This window comes from Gopherus evgoodei, chromosome 24 (assembly GCF_007399415.2).
Source record: "Gopherus evgoodei ecotype Sinaloan lineage chromosome 24, rGopEvg1_v1.p, whole genome shotgun sequence".
NCBI classification, from domain to species: domain Eukaryota; kingdom Metazoa; phylum Chordata; order Testudines; family Testudinidae; genus Gopherus; species Gopherus evgoodei.
Window position 1 is genome coordinate 6,371,717 of NC_044345.1, and position 13,773 is coordinate 6,385,489.

At 37.4% G+C, this 13,773-nt stretch overlaps 1 protein-coding gene across 4 annotated transcripts; it reads right to left on the bottom strand.

The window, feature by feature from the left end:
* Positions 1-204: 204 nt before the first annotated feature.
* On the bottom strand, positions 205-13,499 carry LOC115639594. 4 transcript variants are annotated; one of them, XM_030542569.1, is made up of 5 exons: positions 13,034-13,499; positions 12,890-12,909; positions 11,049-11,139; positions 8,985-9,106; positions 205-1,817 (listed from the first exon to the last, which is right to left on the bottom strand). In XM_030542569.1, the coding sequence occupies exons 1-5, from the start codon at positions 13,128-13,130 to the stop codon at positions 1,785-1,787; spliced, it is 363 nt and encodes a 120-aa protein (XP_030398429.1). In that variant the 5' UTR covers positions 13,131-13,499; the 3' UTR covers positions 205-1,784. The 4 variants fall into 4 exon arrangements, with proteins under 4 accessions (XP_030398429.1, XP_030398425.1, XP_030398426.1 ...); XM_030542565.1 differs by having other exon boundaries at positions 205-3,903; XM_030542566.1 differs by lacking the exon at positions 11,049-11,139 and having other exon boundaries at positions 205-3,903.
* Positions 13,500-13,773: the final 274 nt, after the last annotated feature.

Genomic DNA, 13,773 nt, shown 5'->3' on the forward strand with positions numbered 1-13,773 from the left:
TGCCTTGACAATTACTTCTACTGTGGCTTTCTGTAACTCTTCTTATCCACTTGGGCAAGCCTACTTAATATTTCCCTTCTGTAAAATGATGTTTGCAACATTTATTGACCTACGTATTATGAGGATTGATGTTTATAAAGCATTCTGAACAAGAAAAATGTTTATTATTATACCATCCTGCCCAACATCTTGCATGCAGAACTTTTTTTCAACTTAGTGATGGGTTTTGCATAAAAATCAATGGCAAGATATTTCCCATAGTTACATTTTTTTCATATACCCACTCTATTTTCTTATAAAACAGAGAAACTTTACGAATTAATGTTTTATAAATAGCAGATGGTTGGCTTTTGCAACCAATACAACAAAAATATTTTCTAAAGGATAATGAAAGCCATTTTTATATAAATGTACAGTAGAAAATACAATATAAGATATAAACAATTATTTTACAAGGAACATGCAAGATAAAAGGTACACTGAAATAAACAAGGGAAATATAAAAGTTTGTACAACATATAGAATATTTTAATACTGCTAAAGAAAATACAAGGCAGGGTAGGCAGGCCAGACGCAGGACACAAATATTTTACCCACAAATATTCTGCACCCAGTGAAGCTCAAATGGAATTTCAAGAGGAAACTGTGGCCGGTGTGGGTCTGTAGTAGAGGCCCTATTAAAGCCATACTATGAGGGAGCTGCTGAGAGTATGAGCTCATAGGCATTGGGCCTCTGAACGGATGATCAGGGCCTGTCACAGATTCTTTGGGAACCACTAGATTTGTGCACTGAGTCCATAGTCTCCCCAGCCCCTCCACACAGATAGTGGTGATACCCCACAAGGTGATCTTCATGGAGATTACTGCCTCAGAGCCACATCATGGTTCAACCCTGACCTTTAACACGGTTTATAACAGTAGTATAGAGTGTCCCGTAGAGTGTTTGACATATGCAGTAAAAGATGCAATTAATTCTAATTAGCTAACTATGAAAGCTCCAAGTCTGAAACTAGTTTAAGGTTAGTTACAATACATCTCCAGAGCATAAGCAGAATTTTTAAAAAGGAAGAAAAAAATGGGGGAAAACCCAAAGAAAGGAATTCCAGCACAGATCTTTACAACTCAGACTGGCCTGATAGGTTAGTGTTAAAAGGCTATATTACATTTGATAGTGTTTTCAACAAAGACCAGTAGCTGCTCTGTGATAGCAAGTTCTCAGCATGTTGGTAAGATGATTCATTAAAGTTGAATTCCATTCAACACTATCTTTGGAAGAAAATTTGAATGAATATTCAGTGTATGACCCATCATTTTTTAAAGTGACCCATCCGCTGAAGACTAATTGACCCTCTTGATGTCAAGAATTAACGTTGTACATGTGATTGTGTACTTTGACTTAATATAGTATTATTTCACTATGTTAATATTAAGAGTAATTATTTCACTTATTGCCCCTTGAAGTTTAGCATTAATGTAAAAATGTATTCCAGCCAAAATCAACCCCAGACACAGTTCCTTTTGACAGTCTATTTCTAGACAAGATGGGAATAATTTGCAGAGGGTGGAAGGCATGACCACATATATCAGTGAGCATAAATGGATAGACATCTCAATCATATCCCCTGACTATTAGTCACACCATATATAAAGCCCCTTCTGCAGCTCAAGTCATGGAAAGTCTGTGGGGAAACCACTTTCTGATTGTGACTGTAAGAGACTAGAATAAGTATAGCCAACTTCTGCCCTGTGCTCCTATTGCTGGCTCTGGGTTTTCTGGAGGCTGGCTATTTTGCAGTGCCAGAATTTGGCCCACTGACCTGTGTAGAAGTTATAAAGACAAAAAGAAAGTCAAGGATATGCAAGTGAAAATATTGTAATAGAGCCTAAAGGGCAATCAACCCTTTTAGAGTCTGCACTTATGCGATGTTATTTTAATGGACTTGCTTACTGTTTTTCCAAAGTAACTTCAGCTATTGTATATGCTTGATATAACACACTCATATGAATGAACATAAAGAATCAATATATTTGAATATGAACTTTTAAAAGTCTAGCTAAACAAAGCCATATTTCAATAAAGTAGCATTAAATACTAACAAACTTCTAATATTTTATTTTGGTGGTAAAATACTTGAATTCACTTTGACTGAATAACATTAGCTTGAAGAATTTTTATTAAACAAATTAATGATTTTTTCTAGGAAAAGAAAAAGTTCAAATCCACATCTTTTTCAAAGTTTCTTTTCCTTCTCCCCCAGAGACTGAAATTGAGATGAAGGTATTTTTTTAGAGTTTAATTTTGCTTTTTTCCTCCCAATTCGCAATATGAGAATTTATTTCATCTCAGCACTTTTAGATTTTAGTCTGTGTTTCACAGGAATTTTTTTTATTCCTGAATGTTTAAAATTGAGGCATATTAAGGAGTTTCTGAGGGGGTTTTGGCAGAAGTTTTGGTCAAATGTTTAACATTTTCCTGTGCCAGCTTCAGCATCTGCTGTAGTAAAATCCTAATGAATATCTTTAGTTCTCTTAGCAGTTCATGCATGTGGCCAAGTTGAATTTGTTTTGCTCTGCTGTTAGAATTGTTTGGTATGTGTTTTACTGTTTCTGACAGCTTCAAATGAGTAACTAGGCTAGCAGTGTTTGCTTCCTTTCTGTGCCAATTACTTGCTTCTGTCTCTTAAAATGAGTTGACATCATCATGGTACTTCCAAATTTGCTGTGAATGGGGATTTTCTAGTAATCAACCCTACGTTTACTATTTTGTGGTGAATTTTATAAAGTGATTTTTTTTCATCTGTTTATCTTTTAAACCTTTGAATAAAAGCTATAATTTTGTGCCTCTAGGCCTTTCTGCCATTCCCTTTTCTATTTTCTTCATCTGCTTTACTGTTTCTTTATTCCTTTGGTTTTTAAAACACTATTCTGTTCATTTGCTCTAAATGTATTGAGTCTGAATTTATGCTCAGAATTATGTTTTATTTTTTGAAAAGAAACAGAATGAGGAGTTTTCCAAGAGTTCATGTGTGACATCTTTCTTTTCATTTCTGCTCTTCCCATATGTTTTGGGAAGGACAGTATTCCTGGAGGCTGAGCAGTACTTTTTGATAATATTAGAATTTTCAAGTTTGGTTTTTGTGTTCCCATGGGAATATGAAACTTATTTGGGTTTTTTTTTATTTTAAGACTAATATCAATTCCTGTAACTTTTTCATTACCAACTGTTCTATGTCTTGCAAGGTATTTAAGAAAATCACCAAATTTCTGCAAGAAATTATTTAAAGATCTTTCTCTTGTATTTCTTCTAAAACCAATTAGGTTTTTCCTTAGTCTTTTTGATAATTTATTCTGAACAGTAACTGGTGTACCAGAAACTGTAAAATAGTTGGATGAGTTATCATGAACTATTGGATTTTTAAAAACCTTTACTCTTTTCTGTATGTATATTTCTCTTTTTCTTCTTTCCTTCAGTACTAACATTTGCTCCTTCTTGGCATTACTTGTTGAGTTCTTTTTTCTCCAGTTAGCTTTTCTGTTCTTAATATTTTTAGTATATTTTAATGTTTGTTGTTTTTTGGCTTTTCCAGCACAGGGATATAATCCTCTGACATATTTAGGTGTTTGTTTCTGAATTCTAAACTTTATATTCCTATCTTGTTCCTGCAGTTTGCCTTTACTGGTCTGTTTGTTTTCTATCATACATATTTGTGTTTTATTGTATTTTCTGGAAATCCAGCTGTCATTTCTTGTGGTCCTTAGTATTGACTTCGCTAAAATAAATCTCTTCCTCCTTTTTTCCAAAGATACTCTTCTCCTTTTTTCAGAAGCCCACCTAATCTTCTGTGAAAGATCAGCATCTACATAAGTATTTTGCTTTTTCTGAGTAATAATCTCCTGAAGATTCTAAAAAAGAAAAAATATATGTAATAAATTTTAGAATGCTCCATAGTACATGTGTGTGTAATTTAGATAGTGTGGCAAGGCACCTTCTCGGTCTCCCCAGCCTCTGCAGCTTTTAGCCCTGGCAAGACAGGCTTGGGTAAAATAGTCCCTTTTGGTGGCACAGGGGAAGTCCATTCCTTCCCTCCACCAGTCTTTTTAGCATGTTTTTCTCCCTTACGGGAGGAAATGCAGCCTCCTCTCCTAGTGAGGCTCACTGTCTTGCTGCTCCTAACCTACTGGCAGCAGAGCTCCTTCTCCCCCCCCCCCCCCAGGGTTTAAAAAGGTCTCAGGCAGCCCTTAGTTGGAATCAGCTGATCCTAATTAACCTCAGGAAGCTCCCTCTCAGTTGATTCTAATTGATACTCTGGTAACCCCTTCTCAGCTGAACCTGATTGACCTGTAGTTACTCCCCACCCCCAGTTGATAGGGAGGAGGGACTTTTAACCCTCTGAGACTGATTTCTACCCCCATCCTTGCAACTATCTGTCCTGAGTTTATCACAATAGATAGATAGATCTGCTATCTGCTGCAAGTCACAGACTACCTATTTATATCTGTAAGGTACCTAGGAATTGTCATACTGGACTGTTCCATCTAGTCCAGTATCCTGCCTTTGACAGTGGCTGTTACCAGAGACATGAACAAGAAATCCCACAATTAACAGTTTGGAACAACTGTAGAAGGTTAGGAATAACAGGAGAAGCTACTTCCTGACATCCATAAAGTAGTGGTCAGTTTATAATCTGAAGCATGAAGGTTTATAATTGTACAAAAAAAAATCTTAACTTATGTAACTGTAGATGTTCTTATGCATGTAAATGTCCCTATTCCATTTTTTAATCCTGCTATACTCTTAGCCACAGTGACAGTTTGTAGTAATGAGTACCAGAGGCTAATTATGCTGTTTTGTTTTTGTTTTTGTTTTTGTTTAAGGTAAATTTGGGGAGGGATAGCTCAGTGAATTGCCCATTGGCTTGCTAAACCCAGGGCTGTGAGTTCAATTCCTGAGGAGACCACTTAGGAATCTGGGGCAAAAATCAGTACTTGATCCTGCTAGTGAAGGCAGGGGCTAGAATTGATGACCTTTCAAGGTCCCTTCCAGTTCTAGGAGACAGGTATATCTTCAATTACAAAAAATAAATTCCCATACAAACACACTATTGCCTGGTTTCCGAAGTGTTTTGGGGGTTTTCTTGTTCAAATGCTTTAAGAAAACACATGTTGATTTAAAAATACAAGGGGAGGCTTATCTTAATCATATGAGCAGTCTGCAAGCTACAGACTCAATTTAATATATGCATATTGATTCTTCACATTGATGGTTGTATAGTCATTTACACATATACAAATTGAGTATAAAATATCACCAAAATCAAAGTGGCAGCATTTTACACCTTACTTTCATTCAGTTTGCACATTGTAAATGACTACACAAGATACAAAGAAGAGGAGAATCAGACCTTGTCTACATTGAGAATTTATCCTGGTTGCAGCAATCACTAGTCAGCTCAGTGCAGCTGCACTGTTGCAAACCCTGACTTTAGACAAGGAGAGCTATGATTTGCACCAGTGGCGTATACTCCTACCCGAAAATGAAGGGAAGCTCCCCTTGTACACACAGGAGTTTTCCTTATCTACATTTGAGGTTTACATTAGTTCAGCTATAATAGATGGTCATTGATTAGGAATTTTCTCTGATTCCAACAAGGCAAATAAGGTCCTCAGGCCCTTAAGTCCATAGTTATAGACTCAGACTTTAAGATCAGAAGAACATAATGTAAGAACATAAGAATGGCCATACTGGGTCGGACCAAAGGTCCATCCAGCCCAGTATCCTGTCTACCGATAGCGGCCAATGCCAGATGCCCCAGAGGAAGTGAACCTAACAGGTAATGATCAAGTGATCTCTCTCCTGCCACCCATCTCCACCCTCTGACAAACAGAGGCTAAGGACACCATTCCTTACCCATCCTGGCTAATAGCCATTAATGGATTTAACCGCCATGTATTTATCTAGTTCTCTTTTAAACCCTGTTATAGTCCTAGCCGTCACAACCTCCTCAGGCAAGAAGTTCCACAGGTTGACTGTGTGCTGTGTGAAGAACTTCCCTTTATTTGTTTTAAACCTGCTTTCATTTGGTGCCCCCTAGTTCATATATTATGGGAACAAGTAAATAACTTTTCCTTATTCACTGTCTCCATACCACTCATGATTTTATATACCTCTATCATATCCCCCCTTCGTCTCCTCTTTTCAAGCTGAAAAGTCCTAACCTCTTTAATTTCTCCTCATATGGAACCTGTTCCAAACCCCTAATCATTTTAGTTGCCCTTCCCTGAACCTTTTCAAATGCCAGTATATCTTTTTTGAGAGCAGGAGACCACATCTGTACACAGTATTCAAGATGTGGGCGTACCATGGATATATATAAGAGCAATAAGATATTCTCCATCTTATTCTCTATCCCTTTTTTAGTGATTCCTAACATCCTGTTTGCTTTTTTGACTGCCACTGCACACTGCGTGGATGTCTTCAGAGAACTATCCACGATGACTCCAAGATCTCTTTCCTGATTAGTTGTAGCTAAATTAGCCCTCATCATATTGTATGTATAGTTGGGGTAATTTTTTCCAATGTGCATTACTTTACATTTATCCACATTAAATTTAGTTTACCATTTTGTTGCCCAATCACTTCGTTTTTTGAGATCTTTTTGAAATTCTTCACAGTCTGCTTTGGTCTTAACTATCTTGAGCAGTTTAGTATCATCTGCAAACTTTGCCACCTCACTGTTTTCCTCTTCCTCCAGATCATTTGTGAATAAGTTGAATAGGATTGGTTCTAGGACTGACCCTTAGAGAACACCACTAGTTACCCCTCTCCATTCGGAAAATTTACCATTTATTCCTACCCTTTGTTCCCTGTCTTCCAACCAGTTCTAAATCTGTGAAAGGATCTTCCCTCTTATCCGATGACAACTTAATTTACATATGAGCCTTTGGTGAGGGACCTTGTAAAAGGGTTTCTGAAAATCTAAGTACATTGTGTTCACTGGATCCCCCTTGTCCACGTTTGTTGACCCCTTCAAAGAACTCTAATAGTTAGTAAGACACAATTTCCCTTTACAGAAACCGTGTTGACTTTTGCCCAACAATTTACGTTCTTCTATGTGTCTGACAATTTTATTCTTTACTATTGTTTCAACTAATTTGCCCGGTACTGACGTTAGACTTACCAGTCTGTAATTGCCGGGATCACCTCTAGAGCCCTTTTTAAATATTGGCGTTACATTAGCTATCTTCCAGTCACTGGGTACAGAAGCTGATTTAAAGAATAGGTTACAAACCATAGTTAATAGTTCCACAATTTCATATTTTGAGTGATTTCAGCACTCTTGGGTGAATGTCATTTGGTCCCGGTGACTTGTTACTGTTAAGTTTATCAATTCATTCCAAAACCTCTTCTAGTGACACTTCAATCTGTGACAATTCCTCAGATTTGTCACCTACAAAGGATGGCTCGGGTTTGGGAATCTCCCTAACATCCTCAGCCGTGAAGACTGAAACTAAGAATTCATTTAGTTTCTCTGCAATTATTTTATCGTCTTTAAGTGCTCCTTTTTTATCTAGATCGTCTGTTCTTCAAACTCCTTTTTGGCTTTTCTTATTACATTTTTACACTTAATTTGGCAGTGTTTATGCTCCTTTTTATTTACCTCACTAGGATTTGACTTCCACTTTTTAAAAGATGCTCTTCTATCTCTCACTGTTTCTTTTACATGGCTGTTAAGCCACAGTGGTTCTTTTTCAGTTCTTTTACTGTGTTTTTTAATTTGAGGTATACTTTTAAGTTGGGCCTCTATTATGGTGTCTTTGAAAAGTGTCCATGCAGCTTGCAGGGATTTCCCTCTAGTCACTGTACCTTTTAATTTCTGTTTAACTAACCTCCTCATTTTTGCATAGTTCCCCTTTCTGAAATTCAGTGCCACAGTGTTAGGCTACTGAGGTGTTCTTCCCACCACAGGAATCTTAAATGGACCATTGTGATCAAGTCTGACGTCCTGCACATTGCAGGTCACAGAACCCCACCCAGAGAATCGCCATCTTACATCACTAGAACAAGTAACTCTTTAATAGACATTTTTTCATACCACATTTGGAGGGTGAGGGTGCGGCTGCTATTGTACTAAAATAAATTAAAATAATTTAATTAAGAATAGGTTGTTTACAGAAGTATTATTGTATATTTATTATTTATACAGATAAATTTATTGTTCAGCCAATAATACATATACAATATTCATCACTTATTATAGATTATGTAATTCATTTGTCACAAATTTATGGGGCTTAGTTGCATTTTTTATGTTACTAGGTTTAAGTAATACTTGCATTATTTTTACAAATTTGCAACACAAAATAGAGCAGCACAAAAGTTGAATAGCCACTTAAGTTCTGAAGCTTTGGATTTATGTGCAGATCTTCTAATAGTTCTCTGTGTACAAATCCTCTACACAGAGATACCAGCGGAAGAATGGATTTAAGAAAATTTACTGTTTTATTTGTTAGAAACACAAATTCTAAATAAAAAACAATGGTGGTTGGCCCCAAATCTTCTATTAAAGGCATGTTTCCAGACACATGGAGGATATCCCTGCAGCCCTGCCCCTTCCGCATGAGACCCCACTCTCTGCGGCAGGAGCCCTGAGCCCCCTGCCCCCCCAGCCAGAGCAGCCCTGGGCCATCAGGAACCCTGAGCCACCCTTTCCCACCCCCACCACCAAAGGAGCCTCAGGCCAGCCCAAGCAGCCACAGCCCTGGGTTGGCCTGAGGAGCCCCACTCCAGTGTTCTGTAGCAGTGGCTCCCTGGCCTGTTTTATCTACCACCCATGGCCTATGCCTCCCTACTCACACACCCTTAACCCTCATCTGCACAAAATTGGGGAAATCAGCCACAATGTGTCCTCTATGCTTGGTCCAAGTAATAGAATGATCAGTCTTTACATTGTATTTGATAATTGTATCTAACTTTCCATTCTTACCTTCAAAGGTAACTGTTTCCTAGGTATTAATTCTGTTGGTTCCAAATCTCCCAGAATCTTCGACATCATTTCATTAACTTCTTCATTGCTCTGGCGCACATGTGATGTCAATAATTCCTCCTCTATTGAAATAAGTCATCATAAAAAAAACTGTCATAGGGATGCACTAAATATATCAAACAAACAATAGCTTGAGCGTACATTCATTTTTGGAAATTATTTGATAAAGTATATTTGTTTAGAATACAAATGTTTTAAAATGGGCTGGATAAAAGGAGGACTCTGCCTGGACATTACAAAGGGGTTCAGAACCATGCAGAGTCAATTAGGTACCTTAATCTCATTTTATATATATTATGAAGATGCTAGTCATGACTCCATAGTAAAAGAAATCTTGAAAAATATAGTTAAAGTGTGAATTTATTTAATCAGTTCCACAGGGAAAAAGAACTACTTCCCAAACTCATAGGGCTTTTTAATGGGATCATATATTTTAGTTTTTGTGAAAGCTTTAAGTGATTCCATTGAATAGCTTTAATAAAATTAGAAGCGTTTTAAAATATATATTGTTTTTCATGTACACTGATTTTATAACATTTCTTTGTGCCCCCTGGTTTAATATTGCTAGAAATTAGAAATGTAAAACCAATTAGTATAGGATATGTGTTTAATTTAACATTTACACAATAAAGTACAGCTTATTCCATAACTACTTCCATTTATGCCATGTATTGACGACAAATACATTTGATGATGAATGCATTTTATGATAATGTAAGGAAGGCATTTTGTTTACTACAGATAGAGAAAGCATTTTGCTGCAATGAAGCCAACTTAGACTGTATTAGATAAAAGCTGCAGTCCAAATTTACAGACTAAGAAGAAGTCACAGCAGGGCCTCCAGAACCCTTGCCTTCATACCCCATGGCTATCCTTGGCATCTTCCCCAGCTGTTCCATCTCCTCCTGTCAGAAGACTTACCTCACCCTTATTTTTGCACTTCCCCTCCATCAGTATTTGTAATGCCTCAATCACACAGACAGGCAACCAAAATCAATTCAATTAATTTTATTTCAATTCAGTAATACTTTGTTGACCTGATGAGATATACAAGTATTGCCACAGTGTAAGAGAGACAGAACACTAAGAGCTCTATCATAAGTAGGTACAATTTGCTCAGAATGAGGCAGTATCAGCAGGGGACAATTTGCCTTTGCAACCTTTCACTTCTTGAGTAACAGTGCTTATATTCACACTGAGATTACTCTATTAACAAGTATATGTAATAATGCTTCCAAACTAGAGTTCCATTTCTGAACCATACTGCCCTCTTTATGTACAGTGGAGCTGCTCTGTGCCAGGCTAGATCTCTAGCATAAATGAAACTGGTCTAATTTGTGCTGGGCTCCCACAAAGCCCAAAATATCTCAAGACATAAAGAAGGTTGTAAGGCTAATGTTCAAAGCATTTTAAATTCATAACTATTGTGCCAATCAGTATCTAGGTTTCAGGAGTCCTGAATCAAATTGACCAAAACACAGTTTTGTAATTAAGAAGCCTAAACTGATCCTTAGCCACATCTCAGAATCACCACAAAACAATTAGTCGCTACTCAGAACAAAAGAAGCCCCAAACTTGAATATCACTATGTTTGAAGCTAGTCTGTGCTATTTACCTCCCTTTAATTAAGAAGCATCAAAGTTCCAAGCAATCGTTAATAGAATAAACAAACCAAAAAAGCTAACACAATACAGCATTATCTTTAATAAGAGAGCTTATGTAGATAAAACACATATAGACACTCCTACCAATCATAGAATATCAGGGTTGGAAGGGACCTTAGGAAGGTCATCTAGTCCAGCCCCCTGCTCAAAGCAGGATCAATCTGCAGACAGATTTTTACCCCAGTTCCCTAAATGGCCCCCTCAAGGATTAAACTCACAACCCTGGGTTTAGCAAGCCAATGCTCAAACCACTGAGCTATCCTTCCCCCCAATTTTAATCTTTGGTGTGTTAAATATTCAAATGATAGTCTCAGTCAAGAACAATATGATCTACTTTTACCTGATTCCTTTGGCATTATGATAATATCAGGTCTAGATCTTCTTGACTTCATTAAATCAGTTTTAAAGCTGTCAATCTCTGTTAATTTGACCTTTAAAAAACATAAGTGATTCAGGAAATACTGTGTTTACACTTCTAAAGGCAGTAGTGAATGTGTTTGTTTCACTCAAAAGAAAATGTAAATACAACTATCAAACAGGGGTGCTGGAACAATTTTTATAGTTGGGGAGCTGAAAGCCATTGAACCAAACTGTAAACCCTACATATAATGGAAATCCAGGGGGTGCTGCAGCACCCACAACACCCCTAGTTCTAGGACCTATGCTATCAAAAATCTAAATTCAATAGTAATTGTGAGATCTGACAGAATCATAGTAAAAGTCGGGATGGACTGAGCCAGAATTTGGATGTGAGAAACCTAAGGAACTTTCTGGAAGTAGTATTGGTCTTTAAATATCTGGTATTCTTTCTTCAGAATCAGTGCTTAATCAAATGCTCTGTTGTAGAGCACTGTACTGCAAAATATGCAGAAGGTGTAAAATAAGTTCATAGCAATTTACTGTTGTTAAAGATCCCATTATTATTTTGCTAAAGCATGTTAACCCTGATGTCCTGAATAAATTCTAATATAGATACTCCTATTCTGCCCACCTAAACTCTCCTTTCCAGTTTCATTTTTAGAAGATACTTTCCACTTGCTTTACTAAATTTAAGTATTATTGTTGTATGCTGCTAAACACTGGCTGAATTTCAACAGTAGATGAAGTAATTCCTGAATACAATTTGTCATCTCCATTTTTAAAGTATATTGGGTTCTTTCTGATGAAAGAAGCTGTCACTAATTTACCTGTGATATTGTGAATTTTATAAGTATTTTAAAATCAAAATACATAAGAGTTATAACATTATTATTAAATGTGTGTGAACCTATCAGTTAACTTAAATGAAGTGCTATAATAAAAGTTTAAAGCGCTTCAGTATACTATCTAGATGCTAGGTTAAATTCATCCATCATGAAACCCCATCAGTTTCAGTGGAGTCTGAAAAATGGGGATAGCTTTCCATCATTCTTGCTCACAAAGTGCATCACAAAACTCAGTCTACACACAAGCTTACCTAAACCTTTGAGTTTCTTTTCAAAAGACTAAGCAACTCAGCTGTGCTGTCAAGTAGTTATATATAGAAGGGCTTATAGTTGTTTAAAAGTTTACAACAGCTGGAAACACTGGTCTCTATCCAGGAGCAAATTTTGTTTTTAAATTGAGCTTTTTAAAATGTAAGATAATAAAAAAAGATACTTTCAGAAAAACAAAGTTCATCTGAAGCATGACATTTGGTTAATGATTTACTTAATCACTTTCATTACATAGGGAGAATATACCTTAAAAATGTTGCTATAGTCAAAAAAATTGACTCTAAAAATCACATTGTGGTGTCCCATATGTAACTCTCCCTCAAGTATGACCAGATCCAGTGTGTTCAGTACATATATCAAAATGATTTTTCTATAACCAACACTGTGACCTGAAAATCCAACTCTGTTATTACTGCCTCCTTACATCATCACTAACTAGTACAAAAGATCCTAAACTCAGAATTTAACTGATGTTTCTGTTGACAATGCATACAGCTCTTTCAAATAAAACTGTATTGGCTCTCCAGTGCTAACAGTATTTAAAAATTGTTTGTGTCCATTGAGTAAACAGATAGAAATTGAAGGTGCACAAAAAGCAGAAATTTAGAGTAAGAAGGTGCTGGGTTTTAATAGTCACTTCTCTGATTACACCTATGTTTTAATATATCCTTGATTCCTTCCTAATAAATAATAAAAAAGATTTTACCTGGTATGCAGTCTTGTGACCTGAGAGAAAAGGGAAAGTTGCATAGTTTAGAAGGATATTTGTAAGAAATCTTATTTGACACTCTTTCCAAATACTTTCATTTGATGCTTAAACATTTTCCATCCTTTGTTAATTAGAACATACAATCACTCAGCAGTTGTAGATTCTGAATCCAGTCTCCATTTTTATTATATATATTGAATTGTATAATCAATGTTATAAAATTAATTTTCAAAAACATGGAATCTTCCTTTTAATTTTACTAATTTTCCAGTTGTGTAGTTTACTGTCATTTAGGTGGTCTTAAATATTTTCATGTGTCTTTGATGTTTTAATCCTTGGGTTGCCAGGCATCTGGTTTTTGACTGGAACACCTGGTTGAAAAGAGATCCTGGGGGCTCCAGTCAGCACCACTGACCGAACCATTAAAAGTCCAGGCGGCAGCGCAGCGGGGCTAAGGCAGGCTCCCTGTCTACCTTGGCTCCATGCAGCTCCCAGAAGTGGTCAGCATTTCCCTCTATCTCCAAGGCAGAGGCACGGCCACAGGAGCTCCGTGCACTGTCCCTGCACCAAGTGCCGGCTCCGCAGCTCCCATTGGCAAGGAACCGCGGCCAATAAGAGCTGTGGGGCGGCACCTGCGGACGGGGGCAGGCAGAGTCCCCTGGCTGTGCCTCTGCTTAGGAGCTGGAGGGAAAGGCTGGCTGCTTCTGGGAGCTGTCCGAGGTGAACACCGCCCGGAGCCCGCACCCCAAATCCCCTCCTGAACTCCAATCCCCTGCCTCAGCCCTGAATCCCTTCCCACACCCAAACTCCCTCCGAGAGCCTGCACCCCCTCACAAACCCCTACCTCCTGCCCCAGCCCTGAGCCCCCTCCCACACCCAAA